Genomic DNA, 17,058 nt, shown 5'->3' on the forward strand with positions numbered 1-17,058 from the left:
TTTGAAGTTAGATGAGAGGAGGTATAAGTTTGATTTGTGATTCTTGAAAAGTAGAAATGATGAAGAACTAAGGATAAATCTGGATACATGATTTAAAACTAATATTGATTTCAGATCTGGATTTTTAATAGACTTGTGTCAGTAACACTTTATATTTGTAGGGAAGCAAGCAATCTCACTCACTGTGGGTATAAATTAGTTCAACTTTTTTAGAAGGCAATTAATTAATTGGGTAACATCTAAAATTTTAAATACAACACTATGAACGTTAGAGACAACATAAATGCCTACTGGACTGGTTAAATACATTATGCAGTTATGCAATGAAAATGTGAGCAGCTGTCAAAAATCAAAGATAGATCTTTATGTATATTCTGAAACAATTATGGAGTATTAAATATTAAAATGGGGATGCAGAAAGTATGCATAATAGTGTCCATCTGTATAAAAAATAATGTTACCCTAAGATGTGCTCGAAATATGTAGGTTATTTCTGGAAGATTACAATAACTGGTTGTGCCTCTTAGGATGGCTTGGTAAGAGGTAGGTTTACTTTTCTTAAACTGAATGCTTTACATGTACATGTATTACTTTTACATAAAAATTATAGTTAATAAAGAAAATAAACTATAATGGTAATAAAAAGCATATTTTTATTCTTTATTTTGTGCTACATTAGACACGTATCTAGATTCCTCAGTCATTTTATAGCATGAGTAGTTTAGGAGAAATAAAAGGTAAAATCATGGGAACGTGTTGTTTTAATAATGTATGGACTTTCAGAAATCTTACCAAATTGTATTAGCCTTTTGACTTAAATTCTGTTTAAGTCTTTAATATCTTTCACTTATACTTGGTTTAGGCTATTTCACAGTTGGGTTTCATACTTACGCTTTACTATAATTTACACAGTAGAAAAGAGAAAAAGAGAGATACTATAAAGTAATGATTAAATTCAATAATTTTAAGAGATAGGATTGTTTTAGTTTTTTTCTAGTAGTTTGTGTGAGTGGGCAAAATCATTAAATGTTTCCTACTACCAGTTGTCTGTCCTTGTTTTGTTTGAATATGTGGATTTTGAAGCCTTACCATTCCCTAAATTAAAAAATTGATGGGAATGAAACTCCTTTACAAGGAGTTTTCTATTAAAGTTTTACGTGAAGAGAACAAACAACAAAGTATTAAGTCATGCACAACAGAGTTGCTTGCTTGTCAGCGCATTTCTACATATTTTTTTGTTTTGGTTTTTTTTTTCCTTCTTCAAGGAAACCAATGCTGGTCCTAAATAAAATGGTCAATTTTGGAAGATTCTTTCATTCAATCTAGGAATTTACTGAGCTTTTTTGTCCTTTACTTTCTTTTTTTATGAGAGGTTTCACTCTTTTTTTTTTTTTGAGACAGGTTCTCCCTCTGTCGCCCAGGCTGGAGTGCAGTGGCCGGATCTCGGCTCACTGCAAGCTCCGCCTCCCAGGTTTACGCCATTCTCCTGCCTCAGCCTCCCGAGTAGCTGGGACTACAGGCGCCCACCACCTCGCCCGGCTATTTTTTTGTATTTTTTTAGTAGAGACGGGGTTTCACCGTGTTAGCCAGGATGCTCTCGATCTCCTGATCTCGTGATCCGCCCGTCTCGGCCTCCCAAAGTGCTGAGATTACAGGCTTGAGCCACCGTGCCCGGCCGAGGTTTCACTCTTTATTTTGGATATTTGAATCTCATTTTCAGTTAATATTTTCTTTTATTATTTTAAATTATTTTTATATGTTTACATTTGTTTACATAGCTTAATATGTTAATTGCTATTTACACTTTAATACTTTTGGTGTTGGCAAAATAATGAAAGGTCTTGTGCCACTGAAATCCATTTTAGACCAATGGGAAAACAGTTTTCTTGCCTATAAAATTAGGTTGAGGCTGGGCGCGGTGGGTCACACCTGTAATCCCAGAACTTTGGGAGGCCGAGGCAGACGATCACTTGAGGTCAGGAGTTCAAGACTAGCCTGGCCAACATGATGAAACCCTGTCTCTACTAAAAATACAAAAATTAGCCAAGCGTGGTGGTGGGTGCCTGTATTCCCAGCTACTCCAGAGGCTGAGACAGGAGAATGACATGAACCAGGGAGGCCGAGGTTGCAGTGAGCCAAGATTGCGTCACTGCACTCCAACCTGGAGTGCAAAGCGAGACCCTGTCTCAAAAATAAAATTAAGTTGAACTGAAAGGTGGCTCATTTTTAGGATGACAGGTTTTAGACAAATACATATAAATTTCTCTTTATATCCTTTTGTGCATGGTATCCTGCAGTGACATTGGTAATCATATTGATAAAAAGGACTGGAAAACAGAATTAAAGGGGATATTTTCCTGTGTAACAAATAATTACAGAAAATGTGAAATTTAGATTCTGTTTATATTCAATACTTCTAATATCTTATTTCAGTGACCTAAAGTAAAAGGACAAATGCTTTTGTTAGAAATTGTGGCATGCGCCTGTAGTCCCAGCTGCTCGGAAGGCTGAGACAGGAGAATCCCTTGAGCCCAGGAGTCGGAGGTTGCAGTGAGCCGAGATCGCGCCACTGCACTCCAGGCTGGGCGACAGAGCGAGACTCCGCCTCAAAAAAAAAAAAAAAAGAAAGAAAAAAGAAATTATTACCATTGGGCCAGGCGCGGTGGCTCACGACTCTAACCCCAGCACTTTGGGAGGCCAAGGCAGAGGAATCACGAGGTCAGGAATTCAAGACCAGCCTGGCCAACATGGTGAAACCCTTGTCTCTACTAAAAATACAAGAAATTAGCTGGGCATGGTGGCAGGCGCCTGTAATCCCAGCTACTCTGGTGGCTGAGGCAGGAGAATCGCTTGAAACCAGAGGCGGAGGTTGCAGTGAGCCGGGATCGCACCACTGCACTCCAACCCAGGCGACAGTGCGAGACTCTGTCTCAAAAAAAAAAAAAAAAAAAAAAAAAGGAAAAAAAGAAATTATTACTATTAGTAGCAATAATTTAAAAAGTATTAGGATACTGTAGTGGATATCAGACAGTTCTCTTATTCATACATTTGTTCATTTAATCAAAAACTGCTGCCGGGCGCGGTGACTCACACCTGTAATTCTAGCACTTTTGGAGGCTGAGGCGGGCGGATCACTAGGTCAGGAGATCGAGACCATCCTGGCTAACACGGTGAAACCCCGTTTCTACTAAAAATACAAAAAGGCCCCCGTAGTGGCATGCGCCTGTAGTCCCAGCTACTCGGGAAGCTGAGGCGGGAGAATTGCTTGCACCTAGGAGGCGGAGGTTGTAGTGAGCCGAGATCGTGCCACTGCACTCCAGCCTGGGCGACAGAGTGAGACTCCGCCTCAAAATAAAAAAAGAAAAAAGGAAAAAAAAAAAAAGTGTAAGTACCTACTCTATGCCAGAGAGTGCTGGCTCTAGATATGCACTGGTGAATAAAGTGTTGCCTACTTTCTTTTTTTCTTTTTTTTTGAGACAGAGTCTCGCCCTGTTACCCAGGCTGGAGTGCAGTGGCGTCATCTCGGCTCACTGCAACCTCCACCTCCCGGGTTCAAGTGATTCCCCTGCCTCAGCCTCCCAAGTAGTTGGGATTACAGGCGCCCACCACTGCACCCAGCTAATTGTTTTTGTATATTTAGTAGAGACGGGGTTTCATCATGTTAGTCAGACTGGTCTCCAACTCCTGACCTCAGGTGTTCTGCCCGTCTCGGCCTCCCAGAGTGCTGGGATTACAGGCGTGAGCCACCTCACCCGGCCATAGTGTTGCCTACTTTCAACAGTGTTGCCTGCTTTTTACTAGTCTGTAAGGGAAACAGATAATAAATGATAAAGAGCCATAATTCAGTGAGAAAGCCATAATCACGTATTTATTGTTAAAAACAACAGTAGATGTTAAAAACAGAAGCACCCCATGATCCTAGAATGGAAGAGAAGGGGAGAGTGAATGGTTTTATTAACTTGAGTCTTAGAGGCCCCCATTTCTTGTCAGATAAAGGATTTAGAAGGCCTATTCTTGGCTTATGGAAAAGGAGAGTGTTCCAACATCAGTTCCTTGAACTCAAACCTATCATTGCTTGATAACATTGGAGGAAAATTTGAGAAAGGGAAACTTTGTTGATGACTTGTCTTAAGTCTAAAGATTGAGCAGTTTATTTGAAGCATAGAAAGAATGGACCTGGAAGGCAGGAAATAACAAAAGCTAGTTTGTAGTTTCTTTTGAAGCCAGGTCTCAACAATGGAAATTACTTTGAACAGCCTTCAAATGCCAGGCATACCCATACCTAAATGTAAACACTAGGTATGGTATGAGGTAAAACACAGTGTCATTTGTTTGCCATTAATTCTGCATAGCCTTTGCAATCAGTTCTGGATTTGCATCTGGATTTGACTCTGCCGTATAACTGTGTGCCCTGTCTGATTCTTGGTTCCCTTGTCCGTAAAATGAGATTATCACATGGAAGAAGTATAGTTGATGATTCTGGATATGGATTCCAGTCTAGAGCAAACTGCCTAGATTCAGATCTTAGCTCTTCAACTTAATTAGCTTAGCTTGAAATAATTGGGCAAGTTGCTTAACCTCTTTTGGTCCCATTTCCACATATGTAAAACGGAGATAATAATAATACCTTTTGGAATTACTGTGAAAATTAAATGAATTAATATATAACAAGCACTTAAAATGGCATATAGTAAGCAAAATGTAGTTTAAAAATTATGACGTAGCTGGGTTGTTATGAGGATTAAATAATACGTTTTCTTTTTTAAGAAAAGAACTCATATATTGCTTGACACACTATGGGTATTTCCTAAATACCAGAAACCGTGTAGTAGGTACTTCGTATCATTTAATCTTCATATAAACTGTTAAGAAACCATATCTGTCTAGTTGACTGCACCTAGAGCAGTTTCTGATATTTCAAGTTGAATGAATATTATCCCATTTTATGATTAATAAATTGAGGCCCAAGAGTACTCCAAAATCTCTACTAAAACATGACATCACTTTGAGGGTATAATACTGGCAATGTCATGCACATCATCGCATCGCTTTTCTCAGTTTAGAGCATAAAACATTGTTCCTCTTTGTTTTTAGAGACAGTCTTGCTCTGTTGCCCAGGCTGGGGTGCCAGTGGCACAACTGCAACGTCCACCTCCCAGGTTCAAGTGATTCTCGTGCAGCCACCTGAGTGACTGGGATTACGGGCATGCACTACCACACCCAGCTAATTTTTGTGTTTTTATTAGAGACGGGGCTTCACCATGTTGGCCAGACTGGTCTCTCGATGGAACTCCTGGCCTCAAATGATCTGCCTGCCTCAGCCCCCCAGAGTGCTGGGATTACAGATGTGAGCCACTGCGCCCAGCCCATTGTTCCTTTTTCAGTGCATTTTTCGTATTCAAGGTTGTATAAGGAAGAAATTTGACAATTTAACAAGTTTTACTAAATGGAATATCACTTACAGGAATGAATATGATACAAATTGATTCCACTATCAGTCACTCACTTTATTTGCTATTTGATGATCCAGATTTAGTGTCTCTATATTTCATTTATCTAGAATATTTTAGACTCTTAGAGTATTTATTATAAGAAAAAAACAGGCCATTTCTTTGGTTGGTAAATGAAGTTAAAGGCACTACTAGAAAATGCATATATCAAATGTTAATAGCTTGCTTTATGAACTGTAAATCAGTTGAATGTTAACCTGGTTCTTGTAGGTATTTACAAACAGATTAGTTTATAAAAACCAATTTACTATTAAAAAAATCTACATTAGGATAATTATTTTTGAACCCTGAAGTCAACTGTAATATGTATGTTATATAATACATTTGCCTGATGTTGCAAATTTCTAACTTGGCTCCTTCTTTGCATCTTTAATACAGCCATTAATCTCACTACAAGGCTTTACTAAGGATAAATTGCTGCGTAACCCACTTCAACCTCTTTTGTTCAACCAGGAAGCCAGACGTGTTAAATAGCTTTTTAACAAATATGTTGTTATTTCTGTTTTGAAATTTTAGGATTTTAAAAATTGAAGTGGTAAAATAAAAGACTTTATTTTGTCTGTTAAAATTACTTGACAGAAGTTTGCTTTGGAATAGAGCTTCTGTATCTTTAAAAAATACACAGTGAGTCACCCCCTGCTCTTTTGGTAGATGCCTGGCTAGTGAACAGCTAAGCTGCTTTAGGCATGTAATAGAACATTCCATTTCCTGTTCCCTTGCTGACACAGAGGAGTGTTCCTGCTGGCAATGATCTAATCATAGTGCAGTAAGAAACATGGCAGTTTGATAAAACATGGTGGAGACAGCGGCTGAAATGGAAGCATATGTTCTAGAAGACATTCTTGAGGTAGGGCTAGGTTTGTAAGTAAAATGAAAGTTGAAATCTGAACAAAGAAATCTTATCTGCCGGAATTATTTTACAGATGAATAGATTAGAGGAGAGAGCAAAGAGAGGCAGAGCATAAAAGCAAGACACGGTCAGACCTATTCCGTGTGAGAATGTTTCAGACTGGTTCACATGATTACTATAGACGTCTATAATTATTTTGTTTAAACTTCATGTTTCCTAAATTGTAGATGTATGTTTGCTAGGGAAAAAGGGGAGACTCAGACTTAATAAAAAGCCTTGTGCTGGTGGTGACCTTTAGATTAACTCATTAGAAGGTGGGGTCTGCAAAGCAGCTTTGAGTAAGGTTTAGTATCATATGTTTTAGAATTCATTTACATATCTAAGCCTAACGCTTGCTGCAGTTAACTATTAAAAACAGCTGGTTATTTTAGCTTTAAACTAAACATGTTTATATTAATCTGATTGCTTAATTTAGCTGGTACACTGGTCCTAGATTTTTCATGTGACTGATTATTATAAAACATATTATTACATTAAAAATATTAAAACCCTGAAATTTAGGGCACTGATGCTAGAGAGCCATCTATAAAAAATTTCTATACTTTGAATCATGAACATTTTAAATTATATTTTCTCTTTTCTGGTTGTAAAAATTTTATAAGATCCTATTTGAGTATAAATCAGTCCAAGGAAATACATGTCAAAGTGAAACTATAATTGCTTTTGGCATTGAGTGTAGTATACTATCAGAAATTTGTATTTATAGGTATAGGTATTTAGATCTCATATTCTTATCTGTGGGATTGTGTAGGGTTTTTCTTCTTTTTCCTTCATTAAATAAAAACTGGGTAATTCAGATAAAGAGGCTTCATGGTGGTGAGTGGTATTCCTAATACTTAGACTGTTGAGATAATTTATTAACTATTTCACATCTTCAGGAAGATTATTTTACTGTGGGGAGAGCACTTGAGAGAAGAAGCTGCAAAGGGAAGCTAGGCGGGGTTAGCAGGAGAAAAAAGCCTATGCGCATTATAAAGTGCTGCATGATCAATGAGTATTTTCTGGAGTCCCTCAGTGTGTGCTTGGAGCTGACATTGCAGCAAGTCTCATGGTGGTTCTGCAGAATGAAAACTGATTCCATTGTATTACCTACCTCCTTGCAGACACCTGCCAACGTACTCTTTTTCCCCTTTCCTAAAATCTGTTGTCTAAGTTGAATTGTGGTTAATTTTTATTCTTTTCTCTTTTATTTTTTATTTTTTACTTTGTTACTATTAGTGAGTTTCCTTAAAGATGTGTGGTAAAATTATCTACTTAGAAATAGTAGTATAAACTTTCATCAAGGGAGTTTAGTAATTACAAGTGGCCACATGACTTTTTAGTGGTTCAGTTTAAACAAACCTAATTAGATTACAAAGTTCTAGTGTTACATTTTAATTTGCTTTAAAAATTTTTTGGTTTAGATTTTAAAGAAGTGTACTTTAGAGATTTTGATAAATCTATTTGACAATTTTTCTTAGCCATTTAAAACTTCAGCATATAACAGATTTTAGAAGTCTTATTTATGTTCTGAGGAAAATCCTACTTGAGCACTGTTTTGTGCCTTATGCATAGATCTTTTTTAATGCTACCTGAACAACTGGCTTTTTATTATTTCTATTAAAAATTGTTTAATATCATGTTAAGATTTCATATTACCTTATTTATTCAATGTTACTAGTTATTAAAACAGCCTCTGCAATTTTATTTTTCCTAGTTTTAAATTTATCTTTAGTTTCTATGTACCTGTTGCATCCTATCATACTAAGTAAGTAGTTTTTTTCTCTTTATTTAAAATATTATTTGACTTAAATATTTGTCAATCTTGGTAACATTTTCTAAGTAGTAATAAAAGAGACTTATCAAAAATTATAAGTACTCATAATGACATAATGCTAAAAGTACAAAATGCAAAGAATAAATTTGCTAACTTTGCAGATAAGTGTACTGTTTTCTAAAGCACCACATATTGCAAGTAAACAGATATTTATTACATAATGAGCTTTCCAGAAAAATATATTCTCTAGCCCCCCATCCCCTGCAAGGATAACTCCTTGAATAAATGTCCAGTAATGGATAATGAAGTTCATCAGTATACCACAGTGACAGTTTTATTATTGTACTTAATATTGAGCTACTTGAAGTTCATTACCATAATTTTCACCTTTGTGGTTTTATTTATTGAACATACGGGCTTATTTACATTGAATAAATGTTACTCTTTTTTCCTGTCTTTGTAATTTGATCTTTTGAATCATGAACCTTTTTTTTTTTTGAGACGGAGTCTTGCTCTGTTGCCCAGGCTGGAGTGCAGTGGCCGATCTCAGCCCACTGCAAGCTCTGCCTCCCAGGTTCACGCCATTCTCCTGCCTCAGCCTCCCAAGTAGCTGGGACTACAGGCGCCCGCCACCTCGCTCGGCTGGCTTTTTTGTATTTTTTAGTAGAGACGGGGTTTCACCGTGTTAGCCAGGATGCTCTCGATCTCCTGCCCTCGTGATCCACCCGTCTCGGCCTCCCAAAGTGCTGGGATTACAGGCTTGAGCCATGGCGCCCGGCCGAATCATAAACTTTTTAAAGGTACTCTTATTGAATATTAGTTTAAAAAAAATCAGTATCATTAGTGAACATAGCACAAATGATTTCTCATAATACTATGGCTTACCTTTTAAACTGTGATTGCTGATTATATATGCCCACATGTATTTAAGTTGAATATTTAGACCTTTAAAATCTTAAGTAAAATATCATCTAAAATGTATAATACAATTAGAAAAAGTGGATTTCAACTTACATCATTGCTTTTCAACAGTCTAAGGCAAGGGATTAAATAGAGTGTCTTGGCTATTTCATTTATTCAAATAATCCAGACAGTAATTTTCTTCTCCAAACCAAAGGCATCAAAGTATTTCCGTTCCTTCTGCCTACCTTCTGTAAAAGGAACTAATACCCAGGAAAGTAGCCATATACAGATGGCAGAAAAAGGACTGACAGCTTATGTCAATATCTCTTTTCTTGTTCTATTTATGTTGTCCTGAGGCATGATTATAATTTTAGAATTTTGATGATTTTCCTGAAAATTATATGTAACAATGGATTGTAGTACTTGGAATGATCAATAAGAGGAAAAATATCTTCCAATTTTATACCTCGAAATACATTGCCAAGAACTGTGTAGATAAACCTGTGGTTTGTATGTTGGCTTTTTATATGAAAACGTGAAACAACTGAGAGATCTTTTCGGAAACTTGGTTACTGTATATTTAGTGTTATTATTTATAATTGAACCAGTTTTAGGAGTCTTAGTAATTAAGAAATCTTCACTGATATTTCCATCCTTTAATTTTGATTAAGTTCAGATTTCTTTGTTCTGGGTATAGTATTTGATATATTTTTGCTTTAAGAAAGTAGGAATTTTTATGAAAATAAAAATGTTTATATTGTTAAGTGTAATAATAACTCTCATACTCATTCTTGTTCTTTTGTCATCTAAAGCCAGGATGTCCAGCTTCATGTGTACTTGATGTTATAGATTGTGGTATATAAAGTAAAAGTTCCAACTCTCTATGGTTGTGTCTATGGACAGTGGGTTGAGGATTTGGCTAAACCCTTTAGGTTGGAACTGAATTAAGGGTCAGATTTAAGCAAACTAAGTAGGTTTATTATGGAACCTTTTCTTGCTCTGTATTTATTTTAGCTGTTTTTGTTTTTTAAATAAAATTGAAAGAGTCTCAAAGAAGGCATCATTTCCTTTTGATTGCCAAGATTGTGGACTAATGATAAATAGTGAATTCTAGGTCAAACAAGTGAAATCTACTTGCTATTTACCATAAAAATTATTTTTGGTAATGATATCAAATCTCCATGTAGTAGACTTTTTTGACAGATACATGCTATATTTCCTTTTATTCTGTAAAGCACATTGTCATATGCAATGCACATCATTTCTATACTATACCAATAAGTCTTTCATAGATTTCTAAAGTTTTGTATTTATTTTAACTATGGTGACATTTTTTACTAGGAAAAGTTGCTTAGAACCTAAGTTGGTCTAGTGACTGAAAAGTTTAGCTAAATATGTAAATTATTAGAGTTGATCTAAGTAATATTTTACATTCATCAAGAAGTTTTGGGATCACGTTGAGAAATGTTGGACAGATTGAAATGTGTGTGTGTGTGTGGTTTTTGTTTGTTTGTTTGAGATGGAGTCTTGCTCTGTCACCAGGCTGGAGTGCAGTGGCTCTATCTTGGCTCACTGCAACCTGGGTTCAAGCGATTCTCCTGCCTCAGCCTCCCGAGTAGCTGGGACTACAGGCGCTCACCACCACGCCCAGCTGATTTTTGTATTGTTAGTAGAGATGGGGTTTCACTGTGTTGGCCAGGATGGTCTCAATCTCTTGACTCCATGATCTGCGTCCCACAGCCTCCCAAAGTGTGGGATTACAGGCGTGAGCCACTGCATTAGTTGAGTACCTTCAGTGCAAGGCGCTTGAAATTCAAAGAGATTAGTCCAGCTAATTTTGTCTCACTGAGGTAGAAGTGCAGAAGAAGATGAAGAAGAAATGTCTGTCATTGGTATCCTTTTTTTTTTTTTTTTGAGACAGAGTCTCGCTCTGTCACCCAGGCTAGAGTGCAGTGGCGTGACTTCACTGCAACCTCCCCCTGGGGATTGAAGCAATTCTCTTGTCTCAGCCTCCCCAGTAGCTGGGATTACAGGCATGCGCCACCATGCCTGGCATTTTTTTGTGTTTTTAGTAGAGATGGGGTTTCTCCATGTTGGCCAGGCTGGTCATGAACTCCTGATCTCAGGTGATCCCCCTGCCTCGACCTCCCAAAGTGCTCGGTGATGGCTTAAGCCACTGCTGCCAGTCTCTGCCATTGATATCTTAAACAGTTTTGAATTTAGGATGCATAGATACATATTTTTAGTATTTTACTTCATGGATTCCTTTTGAATAGTTTGCAACTCATGTTTTCAGCAGTGGCCTTAAAAAGCAGATATCCCTTATGCATTCTGAATTTTTCAGTAAGCAGATATTTTTCTTTATCTGGACACCTTTAGGTTATCACTTTTATGCAGATCTTTTTGTTATATATATTTATGAAGGTGGTGCTGACAAGAACATCCCCTGGTTCTCATTTTTATCTATAAACCAGCATATGCATGTATATACACATACATACAATACATATATTCACATTTATACTTACATATACTACGCATACACACAAACATACACACACACTCATACACTGATGTTTCTACTATAGGTGGAATATTTCTTATCTAAAATGTTTGACACCAGAAGTGTTTGGATTTAGGATTTTTTCAAGTTTTGGATTATTTGCATATACGTAAAGATAACTTGAGGATGGGACCTATGTGTGATTTTCTTATATTTTATATACACCTTATACACATAGTCTGAATGTAGTTTTATGCAATTTTTTTTTAGTAGTTTTGTGCATGAAAACAAATTTTTGACTGATCTGTCACATGAGGTCAAATGTAGAATTTTTCACTTGTGGCATTATGTCAGTGCTCAAAAAATTTCAGATCTTTGGCTAGGTGCAGTGACTCATGCCTGTAATCACAGCAATTTGGGAGGCTGAAGCGAGAGGATCGCTTGAGCCCAGGAGTTCAAGACCAGCCTAAGCAACATAGTGAGACCCTATGTCTACAAAAAAGTAAAAATTTAAAAAAAAATTTTGGATTTTGGAGCATTTCAGATTTTGAATTTTCAGATTAGGGATGATCAACCTGTATATTTTGCAGTGAGGATACTCTTGAAAGTTCAATTTTTCTTGTAAGGGTGGGGCTGACGTTGTAGCATTGCTTTCATATGCCAATTTTGGGAGAATTAATGGGAAAGTAGTATAAGATACACTTATGTTAGTTAATCCCTGTAAAGAATAATGATATTTTAGTGGAATATGGAGGCTCCAAATAGCTTGTGGAAAGGTAGTATAACTATAAGTATGTGAATCAATGTATTACTCTTATATGAAAGTAAAGGCACGGTTGTCCAGTGTGTCACTAGTTTCCCACTGATCCATCATAGTCTGGTAATTAGTGCATATTATGGAGAATTAATTAGAAAAGGTCTGCATCAGGTATTATCTACATATAGAGGCAACAACATTGGCCCTTTACTGGTTCTGAATTGTGAGAGGCCTTTGTTTTGACACTTGATAACAGCTCATTCTGATATGAAGTGACTTGATCACTACAAAGTTGATGAGCAGCAAAGTCTTGTTAACCATTGGTTTGTTTTAGTATATATCTTCCAAATTTGCCAAACCAAAGGCTTTTCACAAGATGTTCATAAATGTTAAAAGTCTATGAGGTGATAACTTTCATGCGTGGCTGGATTAATGTTGGCCATTAATAATTTAGTCTTGGATGGAATCTGACCTCTAACTAGTTGGATATGTGTTATAAGTAGGATAGCACATAGTTTTATGGTAGCAACAGTAATTGGCACATTAGCTACCCTTTATTGAGTATTTAAATTGTATACATAGATGGAGTGTGCCAAGTGCTTCACAAGCATTGTTTTATTTAATCCTCTGAATGATTCTGTGAGGAGGTAGGTACCCACTTCATAAACAGCTTATAAGGAATAAATGAAGTAATCTGCATAAACATTTAGCACAGCATTTAGTTACATAGTTAACCCTTAACTGTTAGCCCTTTTTTAACCCTCATCTTCTATCCTTATGCTGTCACCCCCCCATTTGACAGGAAAATTTGAGCATCAGGGATTATTAGAGCAATAGTTTTAAATTCTTTTGGTCTTAGGTCTCTTTTTCACTGTTAAAAATTATTGAGAACTCAAAAGTTTTTTTGTTTCTGAGTTATATCTATCAATATTTACCATATTATAAATTATAGTGTAAAGAAAGTTAAAAGTTTAAAGAAAATTTTAAAAACATTTACATATTTATTCATTTAAAAAAAGATAAACCATTGCATGTTAACATGCTTTTATAAAAAATAACTATTTTCCAAAAGAAGAAACTTGTAAGAGAGTGGCATTGTTTTACATTTTTATAAATATCTACATCTGGCCTAATAAAAGATAACTAGACTCTCATATCTTCTTTATTAATTTAATTTAACTTTTATTTTAGAGATGAGGTCTCATTACGTTGCCCACGCTGGAGTGCAGTGGCTATTCACAGGTACAATCATAATGCACTTTAGGCTTGAACTCCTGGCCTTAACCATTCTGCCTCAGCCTCCTGAGTAGCTGGGACTACAGGTGCCAGCCACCATGCCCATCATATCTATTGTAATATTCAGTCTATTGTGATAGATTATTTGGTTGAAGTCTCTAAAGAAATTTAGTGTCACTTTGATATGAGGATAAAAAAATAAAAAGTACTTTCTTTTATTTATTTATTTATTTATTTATTTATTTTTTTATTATACTTTAAGTTCTAGGGTACATGTGCATAACGTTTATATCATGTATAACTCCCCAATGCAATCCCTCCCTCCTCCCCCCTCCCCCTGATAGGCCCCAGTGTGTGATGTTCCCCTTCCCGAGTCCAAGTGATCTCATTGTTCAGTTCCCACCTATGAGTGAGAACATGCGGTGTTTGGTTTTCTCTTCTTGTGATAGTTTGCTAAGAATGATGGTTTCCAGCTGCATCCATGTCCCTACAAAGGACACAAACTCATCCTTTTTTATGGCTGCATAGTATTCCATGGTGTATATGTGCCACATTTTCTTAATCCAGTCTGTCACAGATGGACATTTGGGTTGATTCCAAGTCTTTGCTATTGTGAATAGTGCCGCAATAAACATACGTGTGCATGTGTCTTTGTAGTAGAGTAATTTATAATCCTTTGGGTATATACCCAGTAGTGGGATGGCTGGGTCATATGGTACATCTAGTTCTAGATCCTTGAGGAATCGCCATACTGTTTTCCATAATGGTTGAACTAGTTTACAATCCCACCAACAGTGTAAAAGTGTTCCTATTTCTCCACATCCTCTCCAACATCTATTGTTTCCTGACTTCTTAATGATTGCCATTCTAACTGGTGTGAGATGGTATCTCATTGTGGTTTTGATTTGCATTTCTCTGATGGCGAGTGATGACGAGCATTTTTTCATGTGTCTGTTGGCTGTATGGATGTCTTCTTTTGAGAAATGTCTGTTCATATCCTTTCCCCACTTTTTGATGGGGTTGTTTGCTTTTTTCTTGTATATTTGTTTGAGTTCTTGGTAGATTCTGGATATTAGCCCTTTGTCAGATGAGTAGGTTGCAAAAATTTTCTCCCAATCTGTAGGTTGCCTGTTCACTCTGATGGTAGTTTCTTTTGCTGTGCAAAAGCTCTTTAGTTTAATGAGATCCCATTTGTCAATTTTGGCTTTTGCTGCCGTTGCTTTTGGTGTTTTAGACATGAAGTCCTTGCCCATGCCTATGTCCTGAATGGTACTACCTAGATTTTCTTCTAGGGTTTTTATGGTATTAGGTCTAACATTTAAGTCTCTAATCCATCTTGAATTAATCAGGCAAGAGAAAGAAATCAAGGGTATCCAGTTAGGAAAAGAAGAAGTCAAATTGTGCCTGTTTGCAGATGACATGATTGTATATTTAGAAAACCCCATCGTCTCAGCCCAAAATCTCCTTAAGCTGATAAGCAGCTTCAGCAAAGTCTCAGGATACAAAATTAATGTGCAAAAATCCCAAGCATTCTTATACACCAGTAACAGACAAGCAGAGAGCCAAATCAGGATGAACTTCCATTCACAATTGCTTCAAAGAGAATCAATACCTAGGAATCCAGCTTACAAGGGATGTAAAGGACCTCTTCAAGGAGAACTACAAACCACTGCTCAGTGAAATCAAAGAGGACACAAACAAATGGAAGAACATACCATGCTCATGGATAGGAAGAATCAATATCGTGAAAATGGCCATACTGCCCAAGGTGATTTATAGATTCAATGCCATCCCCATCAAGCTACCAATGACTTTCTTCACAGAATTGGAAAAAACTGCTTTAAAGTTCATATGGAACCAAAAAAGAGCCCGCATTGCCAAGACAATCCTAGGTCAAAAGGACAAAGCTGGAGGCGTCACGCTACCTGACTTCAAACTATACTACAAGGCTACAGTAACCAAAACAGCATGGTACTGGTACCACAACAGAGAAATAGACCAATGGAACAGAACAGAGTCCTCAGAAATAATACCACACATCTACAGCCATCTGATCTTTGACAAACCTGACAAAAACAAGAAATGGGGAAAGGATTCCCTATTTAATAAATGGTTCTGGGAAAATTGGCTAGCCATAAGTAGAAAGCTGAAACTGGATCCTTTCCTTACCCCTTATACGAAAATTAATAAAAAGTACTTTCATAGCGCTTTCAGATAATTGTCGATAATCTTTTTTGAAACCATTCCTAAACTCCACAAGTGGTAGTTTCTTAAAGGTTAGTTGCAGTGTGGAATCTGAAACAATTACTGGTGAACTTTCTGAACTTTGTTAGATTAAAACTCACTGGCTTATTGTGCACTTTGAATTTATCAAAACCATGTATGATTTTTATAATATTGGTCATATGAAAATACTGGTTTCTTTTATTCTACAATATTTTTAAAAGTCACATTTTCAGCCAGGTGCAATGGCCCACACCTGTATCCCAGCACTTTGGGAGGGTGAGATGGGTGGATCACCAGGTCAAGAGATCAAAACCATCCTGGCCAACATAGTGAAACCCCATCTCTACTAAAAATACAAAAATTAGCTGGATGTGGTGGCACGTGCTTGTAGTCCTAGCTACTTGGCAGGCTGAGGCAGGAGAATCACTTGAACCTGTGAGACAGAGGTTGCAGTGAGCTGAGATTGCACCACTGCACTCCAGCCTGGTGACAGAGCAAGACTCCATCTCAAAAAAAAAAAAAAAAAATCACATTTTCTAACAGCATCAGTGTTCTCAGAAAAGTCAAAAACTGTTACGCTGTCACGTGTCAGATATAAGATCTCCAAAATTCTAATTTTGCTTGAAAGTTTGAATTTTATTGATGAAAAATAATTTGAATTGTTTTTCTTGAAATGACAGGCTCATGTCATTCGTTTTTGAGAAAATGTCTGCCAAATAAGTGAATAATTATAAGTATACCTTAAGAAAAAATGGTATTCTATGAAAAAAAGTTAGCTACCATTTGCAATTTGTACAACTATTTTTCTTGAGACAGCTACTGTACTTTGGTATGTAGTGGAAGTTCTTTCTGTATTGTCACACAAAATATCAAAGTCATATACTCAATATTGAAACTTTTTTTTCTTTCTTTCTTTCTTTTTTTTTTTTTTTTTTTTTTATAGAGACGAAATCTCACTCTGTTGGCCAGGTTGGTCTTGAACTCTTAACTTCAAGCAGTCCTCTCGTCCCAGCCTCTTAAAGCGCTAGCATTACAGGCATGAGTGACTGCACCTGGCAGTGCTTGCTATTTTCAATAAGATTGAAAATTTTTTAAAATGATGTTTTTTACTGCTTCATGAAGGAAACTGGATTTTTCTTTTTCTCTCTTTTTTTTTAAATACAAGATTGTGAGTGCATGCAGAGAAGAATATGATAACTACTAACTAGTAAAGATTGCTGTCTTGGCCTTGATTGATGTTAAGAAACTAGCAGATTT

At 36.5% G+C, this 17,058-nt stretch overlaps 1 protein-coding gene across 6 annotated transcripts in view; it reads left to right on the plus strand.

The window, feature by feature from the left end:
- Window positions 1–17,058, plus strand: part of ANKRD17 (ankyrin repeat domain 17) — a 196,329-nt gene that overhangs the window by 31,952 nt on the left and 147,319 nt on the right. Inside the window, exon 1 of one of the 6 annotated variants that reach the window (XM_033214472.1) lies at window positions 6,180–6,357. The exons of the other annotated variants lie outside the window; for them this stretch is intronic. Within the exon in view, the coding sequence (XP_033070363.1) occupies window positions 6,304–6,357 (54 nt within the window). The 5' untranslated portion in view covers window positions 6,180–6,303. Of the gene's footprint in view, window positions 1–6,179; window positions 6,358–17,058 lie in introns of those variants that run through there. 6 annotated transcript variants of the gene reach the window in all.

This window comes from Trachypithecus francoisi, unplaced genomic scaffold, assembly GCF_009764315.1.
Source record: "Trachypithecus francoisi isolate TF-2019V2 unplaced genomic scaffold, Tfra_2.0 Lachesis_group1, whole genome shotgun sequence".
Lineage (NCBI taxonomy): Eukaryota > Metazoa > Chordata > Mammalia > Primates > Cercopithecidae > Trachypithecus > Trachypithecus francoisi.